The sequence below is a fragment of the Bos grunniens genome, chromosome 15 (genome assembly GCF_055505025.1).
Source record: "Bos grunniens cultivar Pamir isolate PY7600 chromosome 15, Bosgru_T2T1.0, whole genome shotgun sequence".
Lineage (NCBI taxonomy): Eukaryota > Metazoa > Chordata > Mammalia > Artiodactyla > Bovidae > Bos > Bos grunniens.
This window is the reverse complement of record NC_141179.1, coordinates 40,982,232-41,003,604: the sequence shown is the minus strand read 5'-3', so window position 1 is coordinate 41,003,604 and position 21,373 is coordinate 40,982,232. Positions and strand designations below refer to the sequence as shown.

The following is a 21,373-nucleotide window of genomic DNA, read 5'->3' as shown; positions in this document are numbered from 1 at the left end:
CTGGGGACGCATCCCAGTCCAAACTCATATAATAACCCCCATGCATATTGGGGCCCATTTGCACTACTGTTCTGCTCACAGACACACAGACTAGGCCTCATCCTCTGATGAAATATACTACTGAGTGCTGGTCTCTTAACCTCTCTGTACACCTGTTTTCTCAGCAGCAAAATGGGGATAATACTTCTTTTCCTAGAATCTTGTGTGACACTTAATAGACTTATTACATGCTAAAATTCTCATAAAAGTACTCAGTAAAAGCTGCTGCTATTATTATTACTACACAGTCAAGTATTCAATTATAACACTTACTCCCCAAATGCATCCCCTCCATCTACAGCCTCACCAATGCAGAAGGGTGCATACATGTCCTCACAAGCAAGCATGCACTGTACCAGGGCTTACAAACCAGTGACCACCTGGCTGCATCTGCTTGTAAACATGTGTTATTGGACCTGTACAATATTTTAAAATGTGCGGCTTTGCACATAAAACTCAAAATGAATTATCTTCACAGATGGTCAATAGAATTAGGGAGTAGATAACATTTCCCAGAAAGAGCGTGTGGGTGAAAAAATGAGAGGGCCTAGGTGGAAGCATGAAGAACCTATCATTTAAGGGTTGGCTAGAAGCCAGAATGGTTGAGATGGAACGGTCTGCAAGGCAGGGAGAGAAAGTGAGCCTGGGAGCAGCGAGGAGCAGAGTACAAGAGCTGCAGGAGGGCCCCAAAGCCCAGAGAATTGGATTTAGAAACAAGGAGGGCACTAGGGACTCTGTTGGGGGTCATTTGGATAGTGGAGGTATAGGCAGGATTATAAGGGATTGAGGAGTGAGTGATGCGAGGTGAAGAAATGGAGAAAGTGAGTGCGACAAACTCTGCCAAGAAGACTAGCTAGGAAGGAAGAAGAGTTGGCTGTGAGCGGGGATGGGAGGACTGGGAATAAAAACAGTTTTCTTAAAATGGTAGAGTATGTAAACGCTTATGGAAAAGATGCAGGAGACAAAGACTTAATGACACAGGAAGAAGAGATAATGACCTTGGGGGATGTGTAGGGGGAACCAAGATCAAGTGCAGTGTCATCCTTAGGAGAAAGGACTCCTTTCCCACTGTGACCAGAGAGGACATCACTGAGCTAGCTTGTGGCCAAGAGGGAACTGGGGCCCGGGCTGCCTGTCTTGCTCATTTATTCACCAACTGATTCATTGATTCATTTAACAGGTATTTATTGAGCATCTACTCTTCACCAGGCACAATACTAGCAAGAAAGAAATAGGCAAAAATCACTGCCTTTATTCTCGGCATGGGAGAGAGAGATAACAACAAAATAAATGGGGAATGTGTGTAGTTCATTAGAAGGTGTGATATGCTATGGATAAAAGTAAAAGGAAAGGAGAGCCCTGAGGGTGTGGGTTCGCATTTGAGGAGGATGATTGGGATCACCTACTTGAGAAGGCAACAGCTGGCTGAAGGCTTGAAGGTAGTGGGTGAGCAAGCCCTGCTGTTTGGGGACAGTGTCTCCGAGGAAGAGGCAAGAACCTCTGAGCTGGGGGCTGAGACGGGGGAGGGCTGAGTGTGGGAGAGTCAGCATGGTGTTCATGTGGTCGGAGCAGAGAGCCAGGGGAAGCACTGGAAGATGAGATCACAGGGATCCTGGGGGATTGTGAGAGGAGGTGCTGGTATTGTCTGACTTCCTTTTTTTTTTTTTTTAGTTTTTAAAAACTTTTTAACTAGAGGATAATTGCTTTACAATGTTGTGATGGTTTTTTGCCATACATCAACATGAATTGGCGATAGGTATACCTATGTCCCCTCCCTCTTGAAGCCCCCTCCTACCTCCTTCCCCATCCCCGCCTCTAGGTTGTCACGGAGCACCAGCTTCGGGTTGCCTGCATCATATAGCAGTTTTAACAGTCACTCGGCAGCTGTTGCTAACAGACTGAAGGGTGGGCGCGGCCAGAGGGAAAGCAGGGAAACTAGCAGCGTCTGTATCTATAATCCAGACGAAATGGTGGCCGCTAGGGCCAGGGTGGTAACAGAGGAGGTGGTGACAGGTGCCTGGATTCCTGGCGTATTTTCAAGGTAGAGCCAAGGTATCAGGATCTGCTGATAGCTCGAGTGAAGAGTGAAAGAATGAAAGGAGTCAAGAATGCCACTGCAGTGTTGACTGGAGCAACCAGCGGCCCCAGTTGCCATTTACGGAGATGGGAGGGCCATGGGGAGGCAGGCTTGGGGAGAGGTGGAGACGGAGATTTCCATGCATGTGAGGTTAAGGTATCTATTGGACATCTCCCTGGAGATGCCAAGAAAGCCTTGGTGTGCATGCATCTACATTCAGGGGAATGTCCACGTTGGACAGAGAGATGTGCGAGTCCCTGCTGTCTGGGGTTATTTAAAGTCATGAATAAGGTCATCAAGGACATGAGTGTAGATGAGAAGAGAAGCAGTTCAAACACTGAGTCCTGGGACCTTCCAGTGCTAACGGGTCAGGTCCTGGGGAAAGGGGAACACTGAAAGAAACAGAGAAGGGGATAGCCAATGGGGAGGAGGGAGCCAGCTACGCTGTCCTGAAAGAAAAACTGCTTCTAGAAGGAGGAAGTGATCAGCTGGGCCAGAGGCTGCTGTTGTGTCAAGTAAGAGGAGAAATGAGAAGCTACCGCTGGGTTTAGCAGCACAGTGTGATTTTGACAAGAGCAGTGCAGAGTCTGGTGGGCCCTCTGCACGTTTCAACCCTCCTTTATGGGTTAAATGGGATGGTGTGTGTGTTCATGCCCAGCACACAAGATGTGTGCTCTAAATGTTGGGATGTCTGGTGGGCTGAGTGGTGGGGACCCGGTGATGGCATGGAGGAGGAGGTCTATCTTGGAGTGCCCACCCAAGCCTCTGGAGGAAGGGCAGGCTCCCTGCAGGGCTGTCCATTCCCACCATCTCTCTAGACCCTCTTCTCCTTTCAACAGATGAGCCGACCTCCCCCAAGAAGCCCAAGAGCGTCCCGGAGCCCGAGCCTGGGGATGTGGCAGGTGGAGCCGCCTCCCCCCTGCCCTCTGAGTGGACCGCAGTGAGAATCAGCCCTGGGGAGGATGTGGTTGGACAGGACGTGCTGGCCGTACGCGTCCTGGTCACCAGCGATGACAGCAGGTACGCTTCCACTGCTGTAGGACGGGGGCAGGGTGGGCTGGGCAAGCAGAAAGCTCTGGGGCACTAGTCTTCTCCCTACTCACTTGAAGCTTGGTTCCTTCTGAGGATCATGAGGGGAGACTATTCCAGGCCCTTCTCCTCAGCTTGGAGATGGTGGTCTTCTCACTTATGCGGCATTTTCCTTCTATGTATGAGTGCATGCTGAGTCACTTCAGTAGTGTCTGACTTTGTGACCCTATGGACTGTAGCCCGCCAGGCTCCTCTGTCCATGGGGATTCTCCAACCAAGAATACTAGAGCAGGTTGCTATGCCCTCCTCCAGGGAATCTCCCCTACCCAAGGATCAAAACCTGCATCTTTTATATCACCTGCATTGGCAGGCGGGTTCTTTACCACCTGTGAAGCCCCTTCCTTCTATGTATACCTGTGTCTAAATTTCCTTGTAAGGAAAATCATAAGGACTCCTGCCAGATTAGGCTTCTCTGGTGGTTCAGATGGTAAAGAATCTGTCTGCAATGCAAGAGACCTGTGTTCGATCCCTGAGTGGGAGAGATCCCCTGGAGAAAGGAATGGCAACCCACGCCAGTATTCTTGCCTGGAGAATCCCATGGACCAGGGAATCTAGTGGGCTACCATCCGTGGGGTCATAAAGAGTCAGACATGACTGAGCGACTTTCACTTTCACCTGCCAGATTAGATTAGGGCCCAGCCTGATGACCTCATTTTAAATTAATGACTTCTGTAAAGACCCTGTCTATAGAAGCAGTCCCATTCCCAGGTACTTGGAGTTAGGACTTCTTATGAATCTGGGGGGACACAGTTCAGCCCAGAACCAAGCCAGAGGCTGGGTGCCAGGCACAGAGGTAACTAAACTACAGCCCTTTCCCTGGAAGCCTTTTGTCTGATGGAGGCAGTGCTGGGCAGGGCACAGCGTGGTGGGGGATGGGGAGTGCAGGCCTCCAAGCTCACCTGTTCTGTCCCTCCCCCTCCAGCTCCGATGCAGAATTGGACCATGGTGACAGTGAGGCCTCCAGTGTGGAGCCCTTTGATGAAAGACCCCAGCAACCGGAACTCCAGCTCCCACCCCTCCTGAAGCCCCTCACCCGGCACAGCTCCCTGAGGGAGGCCCTGCCCAGGGCAGTCTCTCCACATGACCTCGGGGAGCCCGAAGCTGAGCCTGGTGAGTAGAGAGCCTGCCTGGGAGAGAGACAGGCTTGCCTGACCCTAGGACACGGGGCCAGGAGTGGGAAAGGGGGCAGAGACTGACTCTCACAGCCAGTGTTTCCTCATGGAGGACCGTGGGACAGTACGTCTGGCCCTCAGGCTCAGAGGCGGTGGAGCTGGGACACTGGGTGTGAGGGGACTGGACGTAGGGCCAGCCTCCCTCTCCACAGGAAGCTTTGGAATCTCAAGTGGGAAGGTAGCAGAGGGGCCTGACTGGCTGTCGTGTGTTGCAGGGAGAGATAAGGGCTGGGGGATGGCCTAGGACCCTCTTGCCTGGAGCAGTCTCCTCTGTGAATATCTCCTGAGGGGCCCTCTGGCATCCCATGGCCCACGAGGGAAGGTCCAGCTGCTGTTGGACCACAGGTAGTGCTGGGCAGTGGAGTTTCCTTGGGGGCAGCGCAGGGCCACTGTCAGTGCCTGGGGCCTGTGGAATGTGTGGTAACAAATGCCCTGTCACTGAGTGCTGTATTGGTCAAGGTTTTGCCTGTACATGGCACCACTTCATCCTCAGGATGACCCTGTGAGGTAAGTAGCATGAAGCCCAATTTACAGGCGTACAAACGGACTGTTTTCCCAAGGACTCACAGCTTAGTGGGTGCTGGGTGCTCCACACTCTAAGAAGTAGTTGTCTTCAGCACTCCAGCTTGTTTGAACAAAGGTGGCCTCGGATTGAGTGTTCTGAGTTAGTCAAGAGTGACTGCTAACCCTTGGGTGTGAAGAAACAGGCTAACAGCAACTTGCCACCGTCAGGACCAATGGCCTGAGCGGCCCTGGGAAGAGCCGTAGCGCCACCTGTCCTGTGCTTCCCTCTGGTGGCCGAGAGCAGGACTTCCACGTGAACCTAGAAATGTTCTCGGGAGTAATGGTTTCACAGGAAGACCAGAGCTGGGGCTGGAATCCTGGAAACTGTGAGTTCACCCTCCCATGTGAGCTGTTTTTTAAAAGGACAAGTTGTCCTCCAAACACATTTGCTCAGGACCATTTGTGGTGCTATCCAGAGAGGATTAGCACATGCAGAGGACAGAGGCTTGGGTACCGCAGGCCTCTCCCTCTCCCTGGGCTCCAGCCTCCTCAGTTATGTATACGAAGCCTGCCTGCCTTTCATTTCTTCCCTCCATTTCTTCGCTCTCCTCGATTGCCAGGGGATTTTAGGCAATTTACAAGAGAGGCATAAAACAAAATTGTGTGTCTCTGTATATGAAAGAGCGCCTCAAGATAAAGTCTCAAGATATCTATATATATGTGAAAGTGAAAACCAGTTTAGGAGGTATAGACCTCAGAGGGGCAGACCATGATCCTAAACTGTTGCTCTAGTGGGATTATTTGATACCGAGTTTTCCTGAAGCCATGGTTCAAATGGAAACAGACAATCATTTCTCATTATTCACAAGGGAAAAATACACTGGTTTGCAGCAGGTCTCAGTCCCACTTTTCCTAATGCTTCACCCTATGGAAATTTCCTGAGAGGGATATTCCACCATGTCTTGAACAATGGCTCTGCAGAAAGTGCAGCCATAGTTTTCCCAAGGCTGTTTTATGCAGCGCCCCTTGCTGGCAGGTAAGAGCATGACAGCGAAGCGTGACAGCTAGAGCGTTTCTCCCAGGATGGGGTGGAGTGGAGAGATCAAGGCAGTGTGGCCAGAGCATTTTGTTTGACAGTCTAGTTTAATTCCAGAATAAGAAACCTAGTAGACAGAAGTGGGTAGACCTCATGACTTTCAAGCAGTCTTCTGTCGGTTTTGTCTTCATCCATCGTAGTTTCCATCATTGCCAAGCAGACCACTTCGTAAGGTTACAATCTCGGACACAGTCTAAGTGCTGTGTTTTGTGTTGCTGGTTATGGTGAGTCTGCCACTGTAGCAGGTGATGTAGGGTTGACATCATGTTGCGGGTGTTATAGGGTTTCGTTAATCACACTTTTCACCTAGATAAATGGCTCAGAGTTTAGCTGAAGGGATGCTGAAAAATACCAGGACATCACTTTAAAAAGACTCCATTTGTACACGAAATGTACACCATTCGTACACCATGCTCAAAGCAGCATTTTTTACAATAGCAGAAAGGTTAATGACCCAAATGTCCATCAACAGGTGAATGGACAAACAAATCATGCTATATCCACACAATGGAATGTTATTCATCTTTAAAAAGGAATGAAACTGCAACACATGCTATAACATGGATGGACCTGTAAGTTATTATGCTAGGGAAACTAAGCCACGAGACAAGTATTATATGATTTCACTTCTATGAGGCATCCAGAATAGTTCAAGTCATAGAGGCAGAGAGTATAGAAAAGTGGTTACTAGGGGCTGGGGGAAGAGGGTGGCTAGGGATTATTGTTTAATGGAGACAGGCTTTCATTTGGAATGAAGAACAAGTTCTGGAGATGGATGGAGATATTGTTTGTACAATGATGCGAATGTACTTACTGCCACTCAACTCTACACTTAAAAATGGTTAACATGGAGATTTTAATATTATATATGTTTTATCACCTTTGAAAGGACTCTGGGACTGCCTCAGCTCATCAAGGAACCTATCGCCTTCTCAAAGTTTTTTAGCATAGAGCATGTCCATGATGATGGCTTAAAATAGAACTTGAGCCCTGTCTAATAGAGGTCAGAGAAAACACTCTGTAATGCTCCCCTAAAACACCATGTTCAGTGGTTCCTAAATAATACCATTTAAGAGGCAGGTTTCTAGGTTCCTTCCTTCAGAGACTCAGATGTCTTGAGTCTAGAGTGGGGCCCAATATCTGCATTTGCATAAGTGCCCCCAGATGCTGCCAGGAAAGAGGGCCACCACGGAGGCCAAATTTGAGGGTCCAGTGTGGGAATGGGATACATTTATATCCCGCTGCCCACTCTCAGGCCCCAAATGGCCAAGACCCATTTTTTCTGCCTGTGATGTTCATTTTGCTCAGCTGATTCTCAAGGTCCAGCCCACAGCATCCTGCAAGTGTGTTTCCATTGGAACCAGGGCAAGAGGAGGGGTCGTGGCCATGGATTGTACAGGGGTTCAGTTAAAATTGAAAGGGCTTGGGGACTCTGGGGGTAACACAGAAAGAGGTTGCTGTTTTCTGCAGCTTCCAGGCTTCAGTGAGAGCAGCTCTGGTTCCGCTATGACACAGTTGTGGCATTGATGTTAGACTTCAGCTTCAAAGAGCTGCTCTGCTAAAAACAGATGTGTTATATATGCCTGTGTACATATAGGCATATATGTATACATGTATGTACATAAACATGTAAGTACACATGCTTATTACCAATGGGTGAGTTAGAATGATGGCACTTAATTTGAGATCTTTTCTGAAAGAGGGCATTACCTGGCCCCCAGCAGTGTCTCAATAACTGTTTGATGACTGAATGAATGAAAACTTGGAGGTGTGTGTTATAGACACAGGGACAGCCGGAGTAAAGGAAGGGGCTCAGTCAATTATGACCATGAGTCTATTAGCTTTTGGTAAATGGGCCATAGGAGACAACTCCCTATTTGTCCTATCCATTTAACAGACTCTTCTTCCCTCCTCATCTCCCCTGCCTTTTTCTTTTTCCCACCACAGCTCTGCAGCGGGCCAATAGTTTCCAGTGTCCAACTCCCAGCAAATACCAGAGTGGGAGAAGATTCCAGTCCAGTGAGTCATGAGCTCCCTGGGGAAGGTGGGGGCGGGCAGAAGCTGTCTGATTAATTCTCAGGGGCAGCTGTTCTCACTCCTCACATGTCCTCTCTGAACTGGCCTCCTGGATGTGAAGGGAAAGGAAAGAAATGTATGTGTGACTCTATTTCCGCTGCTCACTAGACAAAGCACTTTCCAGTGGATTTTCTTCCTTCAGCGAGCCTTAGAACGTTACAACTGCACTTGAAAGGGACCCGAGCTCCAAGCTTCTTGAAACAAAGATGAAACTGTGGCCCAGGGGCTCTATACATTTTGGTTCAGTTCACTGGAATTGGGCTGGGGCTGTCAGCTTAACCTTGAGCAGTAGTGGGTAAAGCAATGAAAGAACACGCACCCACACACACCCATCCACCCGCCCACCCCCTACTTCTGAGCAGGCTGCCAGGACCAGGACGTGCAGCAGGTGCCAAGGCAGCAGGCTCCCACTAGGGGGCGCAATGACTGCGCGCACGGTTGGCGACGTCCCAGGGCCAGCCCGCGCCTGGCGCCACCCTGGTTACCAAGCAGAGATTTCCCTCTCCAATCTTGAGAGCGGGCACGGACTCTTCATCTGATTCCAAGCCCATCGCTGCCCTCACACTCCCTCTCCAGACTTTGCTCTAAGAGAGATGGACCCAGGAAAGCCTTGGGTTAGACCCCCCCCCCCCCCAAAATGAAGTTGGAATAAATAGCGTGCTAGTTTAGTTAACTTCTTCCTTCTGAGTCATCACTGACTCCTGGCCAGTGAGTCATTCTCCCTGAAACCCCAAGACCTGCAGCCCCTTTCCCTTGGGCCAGGCTGGGACAATGGGCACTTCTGGACCAGGGCCGCACACCTGGGCAGGCCTGAGAAGGGAAACGCTACCCACTCCAGTATTCTGAGACCAGGGGACAACCTAAAATGACTCTCGAGCCATTCTGTAGTTCCAGGCAGGGAAGGTAAGGGGGAGGAGGGAATTAACCTTCAGTGAAGGCCCAGGTCAGGCCTTTTTCACATGTTATCTCATTTACTCCCCCACCTCAACCTCTCCCCAGCCACGGGAATTCTACGGGTGGGTCAATTTGGGCGCAGATTCTGTCCTGCGCTTCCAGCTTTCCTTACTGAGTGCCACTGGTGTGAGGGGTCCGGCCTCGCCCTCAAGGAGTCCTGGTCGGGTGGTGAGGGGTGGGGGGCGGTGGGAGCTGGGAGTCTGGTAGGTGACCCTCCCAGCAGGGTGGGGGATCCTGGAGGAGGCACAGGGGAGAGGAGACTGCTTAGCAGTGGCGTGGTTTCTCAGCTATGTCTTTAGTTAACCCAGGAGTATCAGCTGTTGCTTCTTAAATGTATATAAAAGCTGGTTTGAGAGCCAGCCTCGAGTTTGAATCATTTCTAGGGGCTAAGTGCTTAGTATGGGCCTGGCGCAGAGGAGGCACCCAGTCCTTGCTTACAGAATGAATAAATGAATTAACGGAGGAACTAGCTAAAGAATCCGGGACCAAGCTGGTTAAACTGAGTGTAGGAGCAGAGAACATGACTTCAGCCTGAGCAGGCTCCACCCCTAGAGGGCACTCCAAGACTTTGGGAGGATTTAAGAATTGCCTACGCTCCAAATTTGGGGAAGCTGCACCCTGGGATCCCAGTCTTTGTGAAAATCTCCAGAGCCATCTTTCCAGTCATCTTCGTTGTGCCCAAAAGGAAACCCAGTAGGCAAGGCTGGTCCTGAAGAAGGGAGCAAAGCTTGGAGTACTGTCTCATCTATCCCTTCACTGGCCTGTTAAGGCTGGCTCGGGCCCCAGCCCCAGACAGGTGGATGGAGTGGGCTGTGTGCCTGCCCTTATCACTCTCCCCCAGCTGACCACACTCAGCAGAATGATCTCTAGGATCAGAGGGAAATGCCTCTATTGCCAGAGGGCCCAAAGAAGAGGCAGCTGACCCAGGGAGGATATGGGAGGAGCTGCAATCTGGATTCTGGTCTGCTCATCAACCCCCTTCGCACAATGGGACTGAAAGGCCCAGTGGCACCCAGGATTGAGTCTCCCGCAGAGGTCAGGGCAGCCCCGGCTGGACCATGCCAAGGTTTCAAGCAAAACAAGAAAGGGCCAGCAAGGAAGGATGTGAGTTGTAAGTGAAAATGAAGCCTCTGGGCCCTGAGTTGCAGAAGTCCTGGCCAGGGTGGGTATGTGCAGTCTCCCCTGAAACACATCAGCAGTTCAGCAATGCCTTTATTGGACACCACCTGTGTGCCTGGGAAGAAGGGAATGGAATTCATATTTAGCTACCATGTGGCATTTAGGGCTTCCCTGATAAGTCAGTTGGTAAAGAATCCGCCTGCAATGCAGGAGACCTGGGTTCGATCCCTGGGTTGGGAAGATCCCCTGGAGAAGGGAAAGGCTACCCACTCCAGTATTCTGGCCTGGAGAATTCCATGGGCTGTATAGTCCATGGGGTTGCCAAGAGTCGGACACGATTGAGTGACTTTCACTGTTCACTGTGGCATTTACTTTGTGCTCTGCACTGAGCACCTCTTTTTAATCCCATTTTATTTCTTCAGCTTCCCCATGAAACGCTAGGCTTCCCAATTTTCAGATGAGAAACCTGAGGGTTACGTGACTCGCTCAGTACCAGCTGGCTGGCATGGGTGTGAAGGGGGTGGTGTTCCAGGCTCCCCGGTACCATCCTCTGAGGGAACCCAAAGGCCTCAGTGGGTGAGATTTCCAGTCGCCTCTCAGCTGCGCTCTGGCGCCCCCTTCCTCTCCCAGACTGTGACTGGAATGGCAGGTGCGTTGCTTCCCCCATCTCCTCAGGGCCGCCTCCCAGTTCTGAGGCCTCACTCTTGAGGCCATGTGTGGAGAGAGACCCCACTCACTGGGTGGGGGTGGGAATTAGATGAAGAGAGGGGGGAGCTCCCAGGTCATGACCTTGAGAACCCCAAGGCTCTCCTGTCAGCTTGGTTCCCAAGGTGTCCTGACTCTGTATCAGAAGATTCCCAGATTGCTCCTCAGGGGAACAAAGAGGCAGTCTGTGGAGCTGAGGGGCCTTTGGGACAAGTTCAGGAGTTTGATTCAGGAGATGGCAGAAAGAGGAGAATGAGGGGGCGAGGAAGAGGAGGAGAAAGAATTTAGCAGGAATTTGGCAAGCCCAGGACAGGAAGCGCAGCAACAACTGACTCACAGCTTTTGCCTTTTTAGGCTCAAACCATCTAATTGTGGACTGAGATGGGGGTTCGTTGGGGTGACAGGCAGGCCAGCCAGCTGCCCACCCCAACCCGTGTCAGCTCCTGGCAGCCAGTGTGGCCTTTGTCCCGAGCAGCTCCTTCCTGCCACTCTCAGACCTGTTTCCCTGAGTTACCTTTTCCCCCTGGAGCTCTTCCGTTGGGAAGCTTGCTGACCGTGTGTGTGGCCAGCTTTTCATAGCCCAGGCCTGGGATGCATGCTCCAACATGCTTGCATTTGAGAGAGGAAAGCAGGTCAGAGCACTAACAAACCCCCTGTGTGGCTCCCTGGTGGTCTGGAAGGAACTCCTGTTGTGGTGAGCTTGGGTTTGGCTTGGCCTGGATGGGTCCCAAAGGAAGGGCCTCTCAACCAAAGCTCTGGGGAAACTGAGGCCAGGGGATCATGTTAAGAAGCAAGCTGAAATCTCATGCCTTGGAGGGAAATGGAAATGGGTCAGCCGAGCAGCCAGAAGTAAGGATTCTGACAAGAATGGATAGACAGACAGGTGTTACTGCGAGGTTCCCTGGAGAACAGCCTTTATGTGCCTGGAGGGCTTACGGGAGAGCTGGCTGGGCTGGTGGGTCAGACACTTGATGGGTAAATCTGCAAGTGAGCATGGCATCTTCTGAATCCCTTTGAGGACTGGTTACTGAAATGGTGTGATAGGGAAAGAAAACTCTTGAGAGTCTAGGTTTGTTGCTGTTGAGTCGCTAAGTTCTTGTCCAACTCTTTTGTGACACCATGGACTGTAGCCCACCAGGCTACTCTGTCCATGGGGTTTCCCAGGCAAGAATACTGGAGTTACCATCTCCTTCTTCAGGGGATCTTCCTGACTCAAGGATTGAACCCACGACTCCTACCTTGGCAGGTGGATTCTTTACCACTGAGCCAGCAGGGAGGCCCCGATTTAAGGTTCCTAGAGGGTACATGTGCACACGTGGTGCATGCACTCAGGAGAGAGAGGGAATGAGATTGATCTTGTAGGCGACATCTGTTAGAACTCAGTTGTAACTAGACTAATTGATTTCAGCTCCCACAGTTCAGAAAGAGGCCCATCCTCAGTCCCAGGCACGCTCCTTTCTCCTGTCCATCTGAGCACATGCACTCTCTCTTGCTTGTTCCCTGACCAACAGGAGCTTGGCATGAACCCCACTCCATATGCTTCAGATGCTTTGATGCTCATTATGACCTCCCTCCCTCGAGTTCTCTTAACATGTCAGGCTGGCCATCTCATCCGAAAGCTGCTTTGCGCACCCGTGAGAGGAGGAGCCCTTTTCCTCAGCTGTGACTGCCTCTCCTGTGTTATCCCATCCATGCCCATGGCAAATGGTCCAGCCTCTTGTGGGAAGAGGCCTCAGGTGGCCTCTATATTGACTACGAAATTTAATGCAGCCCCAGCCCCCCACCACGATGGCTTTAGGGCAGACATTAGAGGTAGATGTCCGTTTCCCAGAAAAACCCTAGAGACCCCTCTTCCCTCTCTCGGGAGCATTCTCTTGTGCGTGTGAGACATAGTGGTTCTTGGACTTTGCATCCTGGGACCTTCTTCCCCTAAGGAATCTGACACTCCTGCGCCTGTTCTTCCAAGTCCCAGGGTCTGGGCTCCAGGGCCTCTGAACTGGTCTCCAGCATCTTCCTCTCCTGACTCAATTTATAGAGTGGAGCTTCACTGATAAACCTCCCCTTTTCTTGATAAAATAAGGAAAAGCCACAACTCCGTAATGGAGAGCGTATTCTTTCCTTGGTAGATTCCATGCCAGTGAACAGCAAAATGACCGTGTCGCCTCCAAAGCAAGCTTGTCCTCCCCCGCCTTCTCCTTCTCCACCCTCTTCTTCCTCGATTGGTGACCTGAATGCCTTGGACAGTCCCTCCCTGCCTCAGGTAAGTGCCCTCAGGGCCCTGCACAGGCGTGAGGATGATGCCTGTACTCCCCCTACTTCCACACTGAGCTCTGGATTCCTAGCATCCTTAGGTCACCCCAGTTGCAAAGCCAGGGCCAGAGAGATGCTCTGTCAAGAGCCCACCCCAGGCTTCTTCATTTGTACCTTTCACAAAAATGCACTCTGCTCCTTCTCAGTCACCAAGGGCATAGCCAGCCACTCACTCACTCGGCAGACTTTACGAGGCCTGGAATCTGGGCTGGACTGTGGGGTGCAGAGATGCTCGGGCTTATGCTCTGCCCTTGATGACCTCACAGAGGGTGTTGAGGAGCTGGCAGCTATAGGGTGGCAGGTACAGAATGGAGAGCGCCTGTGGTCGCAGCTGAGAACCTTGAACAAGGGGTCGAAGAATTGATGCTTTTGAACTGTGGTGTTGGAGAAGACTCTTGAGAGTCCCTTGGACTGCAAAGAGATCCAACCAGTCCATTCTAAAGGAGATCAGTCCTGGGTGTTCTTTGGAAGGACTGATGCTAAAGCTGAAACTCCAATACTTTGGCCACCTCACGCGAAGAGTTAACTCGTTGGAAAAGACTGATGCTGGGAGGGGTTGGGGGCAGGAGGAGAAGGGGATGACAGAGGATGAGATGGCTGGATGGCATCACTGACTCGATGGACGTGAGTCTGGGTGAACTCTGGGAGTTGGCGATGGACAGGGAGGCCTGGCGTGCTGCAGTTCATAGGGTCTCAAAGAGTCGGACACAACTGAGAGACTGAACTGAACTGAACTGAGAACCTTGGGAGCAACATCCCTCTTGAATAGAAAATGGCATCACTGATATAGACAGGATTGGACTCTTTCCTTCAGTATGAATCTATCAAGCCTCCGTTACCTGCCAGAGCCTGTTCTAGACTCTGGGAAGTAGAACATCCAAGACAGAATATTTCATTCTCCTGAGGAGCTCCTGTTCAATGACCAGAGCTCTGGGCAGGACACAACCATTCCTTCTAAAGTCTGTTATGTTCTCCCTCTGCCAAGGGCCAAGCTCCTGAATGCTGGCAATGATTGATTGCCTTCTCAATGGTGAGGCATGAATCAGATTTTAAAGGGTCCTCGTGTAGTCGCTAAGTCACGTCTGACTCTTTGACCCCATGGACTGCAGCATGCCAAGCTTCCCTGTCCTTCACTGTCTCCTGGAGTTTGCTCAGACTCATGTCCATTCAGTGATGCCATCCAACCATCTCATCCTCTGCTGCCCCCTACTTCTCCTGCCCTCAATCTTTCCCAGCATCAGGGTCTCTTCCTAAGAGTCGGCTCTTTGCATCAGGTGGCCAAATTATTGGCGCTTCAGCTTCAGTCCTTCCAATAAATATTCAGTATTGATTTCCTTTAGGATTGACTCATTTGATCTCCTTGCTGTCCAAGGGACTCTCAGGAGTCTTCTCCAGCACCACAATTCAAAGGCATCAATTCTCTGGTGCTCAGCTTTCTTTATGATCCAATTCTCACCTCCATACATGAAAAACCATAGCTGAAAGGGTTATTGAGAGATCCCAAAGTCTTTCCTGCCACCACAGTTCCAAGCCAGAGGGTAGTTGTCTCTCTTTAATGGTCTCCAATGAAAAAAGTCTTGGTTTCTTGGTTGTTGGAGAACCATACCTATGGATAGAATATGCCTGTTGGTAGGGACCATAGCTGAGCCTCCGGATGTGCCTGGCCCCACCCATATGGGCCAGGCTAGCCCTGCCCTCACTGGTCAGGGAGCTTGTCAAAGACTTTGCCTTCCCTCTGGCTTTCTACCCACCTAATCTAAGACTCAGGTAAGCCTTTGATCAGTGATATGGAGGCTCTGGGCCAATTCTAGCCCATTCCAAGGTAGCCACTTAGAAGGAAGAGTGGCCCTCTGAAATCACCCTAGACAGAATTCTTTTTGACTTTGGGTGTCTGAGATCTGAAGAGAGGAATGGAGGGGGCTGTGGGATGCGATGCACCTTCCTCATGTAAGTGAATGGTGGGAGCTTCTAAATCACTGCTGGGTTTTGCCTGTCCCTTCCAGGTGGCAGTTTCCAACACCGCCTCACAAATCTCCAGAGGTCACTGCAGTCCATCCACCCCCATCTTTCTGAGGCGTGCCAAAGCCCATGGACCACCCAAGGATCTCCCCCTGCGTCTGCCTCGTGGGCAGGTACTGGAGCGGACAGAATACTGCCTGGTGAGGCCTGGTGGAAATGGCCTCCAGAGCTCCAGGCCACCCAGCCCTACAGAGATGGCTTCTGATGGGTGTCAGGAGGCAGTGGCCCCTCCTAGGGACATCAGAAGCATCCACAGAGGCCCACACCCCGTTGAAGGGAAGGACAGGTGCTTGCCAGACCACCCACTGTCTCCCTGGGCTGGAGAGGAGCCTGGAGAAGGGAGTACCAGACCCAGGAGGGTAGAGGATGGTGGGTTAGAGCTGGCAGAGGAGAAGTCAGGCTTAAAGAAGTTGGTTCTCACTCCGGAGCAGAAGACTTGGTTGTTGGATTGGAACGACTCCAACCTTGAGAACTTGTACCTGGAAACCGGAGCACGACTTTCCCAAAAGAGCACTAGAAATGGTTCAGGAGGCCATGTGCTGAAACCAGTCCGCCCCTTGCTGCTTCCTCTGGCAGAGAAAGAGACCTTGCCAGCCCAGAGACAGTCTCAGGAGAAGATGGGGGCCCCAGCTGAACGGGCTCCTGGGGAGCGAAGCATGGCCCCACCCAAGTCTCCACTGCGGCTTATAGCCAACGCCATCCGGAGATCCCTGGAGCCGCTCCTCCCCAACTCTGACAGTGGGAGGAAGGCCTGGGCCAAGCCAGAGTCAAAGACTTTGCCCACCAGCCCACCTCATGCTTACACTCGCTCATTCAGCTTTCGGAAAAGCAGCTCCAGTAAAGACAGTGATCAGCCATCCCCCAAGAGAGACGTGGCAAGCAAGGCCTCAGCCTTCTTCTCCCTGGGCTCCCCGACTTCAAGGACTGCCCAGCCCTCAGCCCCGAGCCCTCCTGCCCCCGCCCTTTGCACTCACAGTTTGCCCAGCCGGTCATCCAAGGTGTTTCCTGCACTTGTGCCCCCACCCTGTGGCAAGATGGAAGATGTCCCCACACTCCTGGAGAAAGTGAGTTTGCAGGAGACAGTCCCAGATGCTTCCAGGGTTCCCAGGAAAAGGACCTCACTCTTCTCCTCCTTCAGACTCAAAGACAAATCTTTCGAGAGTTCCCTCCAAGAATCTGGACCAAGAAAGGACTCCCAAGACCTCTTCAGCAGCCCCAAGGGGAAGGTGCAGCCCATGGGCAATGCCCAGCCCCCAGAGAAGCAGGGGCAGCCAATCAGTAGCACCTGCCTGGGGCAGAGGGTCCATCCTCTTTCTCCAGAGAAAGATGCAAGTAAGTGCTTCTTTCCTAGCAAAAGTCTCCCATTCGTGCGGGGCAGTTAGTTATCCTTATTGTATTAATAAGTAGCCATCTTTCACCTCATTTTGCTTCTCAAATTCTGACAAAAGTAGGAAAACTTGAGTTTGGAAAATTTGGGAAAAAATCTGAAAAAAATTAAATTTGAAATTATTTGTATAAAGTTTTGAAAGAGACAAAGTATCAACCATAATTCCTCCTCTTTCTCACTCATTGACCATATGAATATTTTTCACATATTTTGTACGTAAAATTTTATATCTTTTAAATCAACATTCAACATAGATATTAAGTCAATTACCTTATATTCTACACAAATGTGGTTTAATGGCTGTAGAATATTCTATAGTGTATATGTTATTTAATGAACTATTTTCTTATTAACTTATATATTTTATATGAATATATTTTTATTTTATATATGGTATTGAATGAACATTTTCTGCACATAGCTTTTTCTTTCCTTTTAATGACATTTTTAGGATAGTTTCCAAGAAATGGGATTGCTAGTTGAAAGTGTGAATTTTTAAAGATTCTTAACTGACACCGACAAATTATTTTTTAAAACAGAATTATGTGGGTAAAGACTTCATAGGTTCTCTCTGTGTTATTTCTTACAACTATACATTGTAAATTTTAGTTAAAACAAGGGAAAGGGACCAGTTTATATTTCACCATTAATGATGGGAGTACCTTTTTCACAACACCATCACCTGCATTAAGTATCATATTTTTTCTATGTTACTCTTTTACTAGTCAAAAAAAAATTGGTGTCTCTTTTAAACTTGTGTTTTTTTAATTACTAGCTTAAACATATTTATGTATATTTGGCTACCAGTGGAACCTTGGGTTTTTTAAATATTTAAATCTTTGTATAATTTTAAAATTATAAAATTAATTAATATATCAATAGATCAGAATAATTTAACAATAAAGAAATATTTTTAGAATGTAACGTGTAATCTCTCACCCTGCTCTCCTCCTTGCAGTGGGGGTACTTACCCTTAAATAGTGTAAACAACATGATTTCTTTTTTGTTATTGATATTTGTTTGATTGCTTTAAACAAACTGATTCTACTGTCCCTATTGTTGAGAACTTTATTTTTTTTAACTTTTAAAAAATTTAACTTTTATCTTGGAACTTCAGTTTTCAAGCAAAAATTATTTCTCTTCTGGCACTTTAATCAAAAAGCTGTGTAAGTCAGGGACTTGATTTTGGTCTATTCTAAAACCAGATTAAGTAGAGAGTCTGTTGCCTAAAAAAAAAAAAACAAAAGCTGTATTGATTAACAATAGACTTTATTTTCAGCAAATTCAGGATAAATATGGACAGACCGGAATGTAACTCTGCCGTTTTTATTACATCGTAAACTTCAATGCGTTGTGCATTTTTTGATAATACATTCACATGGCTCAAAATAAAAGGGTACAAAAGGCATAAAATGAATAGTCCTATCTTCTGTCTCTGTCCCTAAGTCATCCAGGTCCTATCCCTGATGACAGATACTGTTATCAGGTTCTTGGGCATTCTTCCAGACAGAATTTATGAATAAATGAGCAAATTTACATATCATATTCTTTCTTTTTCCAGAATTAATAGCATGCTATTGTATTGTACACACTGTTTGAACTTTTAATTTTATTTTGGAGGTCAATCTGTACTGGTACATAAAGAACTTTCTCCTTCATTTTATGGTTGCATGGTATTCCATTGTGTTGATGTGTTCAATATCATAATTGATGTAGCCAGTCCCCTATGGTGGAAAGTTTAAGCATTTCAAATCTTTTGCTATTGCAAACAGTGCGACGATAATGAAGAACTTGGGCCATTTGACATATGTGTAAGTTTGGACAAATTTCTAGGAACGGAAATGCTAGAACAAAGCATGTATGAATTGAGAATTTTGATAGATATTGACAAATTGTCCTCCATCAAAATTGGGCTGGTTCACCCTTCCAGCAGCAGAGAATGAGAGTACTGTTTCTACACTTGCGCTAACCACTGTGTTACCCAACTTTAAAAAAAATCTTTACTAACCTGACTGGCAATAGATAGTCTTTTCATATAATAAAGAATCATTTGTATTTCCTTTTCTGTGAATTGTTGTTTCTTTATCTTTTTTTCTGTTGGGTTGTTGGTATTTTTCTTGATATTATGTAGGGGTTTTATGAAAAGGGACATTTAGCTTTTTTCTTGTGATATAAATTACAAATGCTTTATCCAGCTTCTTGTTTGTGCTTAACTTTGTTTATGGTGATTTTTGTCACATGAAGTTTTAATTTTATATAGTAGTTGTAGCAATTTTCCATTTTATCACTTTTGAACTTTAAGTTTATACTGATTCAGAAAGAATTTTTTTCTAAGTTTATAGAAGAATCTTCTTACAGTTTCTTTTAGTCTTGTTTGTTTTAAATTTTTTACATTTATATGTTCACATGAAGAAATTACCCTAGTATAAATGTGAGCTATGAATCCAACCTTCTTTTTTTATTATGTCTCTTTAGTTACCCTAACATAGTTTAGCAAATAACTCATCTTTTCCTCTCTTATGTGAGATAACATCTTTATCATATATCTGATTCCTGTACTTGGACTGATTTCCACACCATCTATTACCTTCTCTTGAGTTGTCTGTTATATATCAGTACCACACTGTTTTAATTATTTTCCTTTATATATTTATACATTTAAAATTTTCTATATTTTACCATCTGGTAGGAAGAGAATTCTATTACTGATCTTCTCGTTCAAAACTTTCCTGGCTCTCCTTGTTTGTTTGATATTCTATATGGACTTAGTGTTAGCTTGTCTATGTCCCTAAAAAATCCTAAAGAGTATTTTTATGGAATTAACTTTACAAACTAACTCGGAATCTAGTTACAATCTTATGATATGAATTGTCTTTCCGTTTGCTCATATCTTTTTTTATGACCCTCTGGAATATTCTAAACTTTACATCATATAGATCTTACATATTTATTGTTGTTTATTACTAGATATGTTCATTTTTGTTGCTATTATAAATAAGATAGTTCCCATTTTATCTTCCTACTAGTGAATATATGAAAGTTATTGATTTCTATATAGTAATTTTCCACCCATCCATTTTTACTGAATTCTCTTTGCTTAAAAATGCTTTTTAATGACTTCTTCTGGGTCCTACCCAAATATACAATTATAACTCTACAGATGATAATTTTGCCTCTTTTACGTTATGTACCACTAACATATGTTGTTTCCTCATTTCTTTGGTTTCCACAATCTCCAGAACAGTATTAAGGTAGTGATATGGTTCCCATATTCTTAACTTTAATGAGAATTCATCTCATTAAATGTTTTCCCATTTAAGCATAGTGCTGGCTTCTGTGTTGACACAGATATATTTATTCATATTGAGAAAATAGCCATCTAGTCCTATTTTTTAAAGTATCTTAAATCATGAATGGATGTTCAGTTCAGTTCAGTCACTCAGTCGTGTCCGACTCTTTGCAACCCCATGAATTGCAAGACGCCAGGCCTCCCTGTCCATTACCAGCTCCCGGAGTTCACCCAAACTCATGTCCGTCGACTCAGTGATGCCATCCAGCCATCTCATCCTCTGTCATCCCCTTCTCCTCCTGCCCCCAATCCCTCCCAGCATCAGGGTCTTTTCCAATGAGTCAACTCTTTGCTTGAGGTGGCCAAAGTATTGGAGTTTCAGCTTCAACATCAGTTCTTCCAGAGAACACCCAGGACTGATCTTCAGAATGGACTGGTTGGATCTCCTTGCAGTCCAAGGGACTCTCAAGAGTCTTCTCCAACACCACAGTTCAAAAGCATCAATTCTTCGGTGCTCAGCTTTCTTCACAGTCCAACTTTCACATCCATATATGACCACAGGAAAACCCATAGCCTCGACTAGACGGACCTTTGTTGGCAAAGTAATCTCTCTGCTTTTGAATGTGCTATCTAGGTTGGTCATAACTTTCCTTCCAAGGAGTAAGCGTCTTTTAATTTCATGGCTGCAGTCACCATCTGCAGTGATGTTGGAGCCCCCAAAAATAAAGTCTGACACTGTTTCCACTGTTTCCCCATCTATTTCTCATGAAGTGATGGGACCAGATGCCATGATCTTCGTTTTCTGAATATTGAGCTTTAAGCCAACTTTTTCACTCTCCTCTTTCACTTTTATCAAGAGGCTTTTTAGTTCCTCTTCACTTTCTGCCATAAGGGTGGTGTCATCTGCATATCTGAGGTTATTGATATTTCTCCCAGCAATCTTGATTCCAGCTTGTGCTTCTTCCAGTCCAGCGTTTCTCATGATGTACTCTGCATATAAGTTAAATAAGCAGGGTGATAATATAGTTGAACTTTATTAAATGTCAGCACATTTTGAGACGATTGCATACTTTTTTTCTCCATAGTTTAATATTATGAGTTATGTAATAGATTCACTGATATTGAGCCATCTTTGCATTGCTGAAATATGACCATTTGGTCATGATATCTTTTATTTAATATATTTTTCAATCTGCTAATATTTTATTTAAGATTTACATCATATTCATAGTAAGAATAGCCTTTACTTTACTTATATCACATTTATGTGACTTCTTTTTGTGCTGTTTAGAATAAGGTGGAGTAGGGAATTCCCTGGTGGTGCAGTGGTTAGGAATCCACCTTCTAATGCAGGGTACATAGCAGGAAACTAAGATCCCACATGCTGGAGGACAATTAAGTCACAACTACTGAGCTCCTAAGCCACAATTAAGACCCGATGAAGTCAAAAATAGATAATAAATAAATATTTTCTTGAATTTGGGATAAATGTGTTTTTCTGATTTATTTATCATGGAGACCTTCATTAATTTATATT

The 21,373-nt window shown here is 47.1% G+C and overlaps 1 protein-coding gene across 16 annotated transcripts in view; it reads left to right on the top strand.

Moving 5' to 3' along the window:
- The window catches only part of MICAL2 (microtubule associated monooxygenase, calponin and LIM domain containing 2), a 240,860-nt gene that overhangs the window by 164,607 nt on the left and 54,880 nt on the right, over positions 1-21,373 (top strand). For all 16 annotated transcript variants that reach the window (XM_086340006.1, XM_086340019.1, XM_086340017.1 and 13 more), the window contains 5 exons: positions 2,956-3,136; positions 4,128-4,315; positions 7,925-7,996; positions 12,958-13,091; positions 15,145-16,492. In XM_086340006.1, coding sequence (XP_086196132.1) covers positions 2,956-3,136; positions 4,128-4,315; positions 7,925-7,996; positions 12,958-13,091; positions 15,145-16,492 — 1,923 coding nt within the window. The remainder of the gene's footprint in view (positions 1-2,955; positions 3,137-4,127; positions 4,316-7,924; positions 7,997-12,957; positions 13,092-15,144; positions 16,493-21,373) is intronic.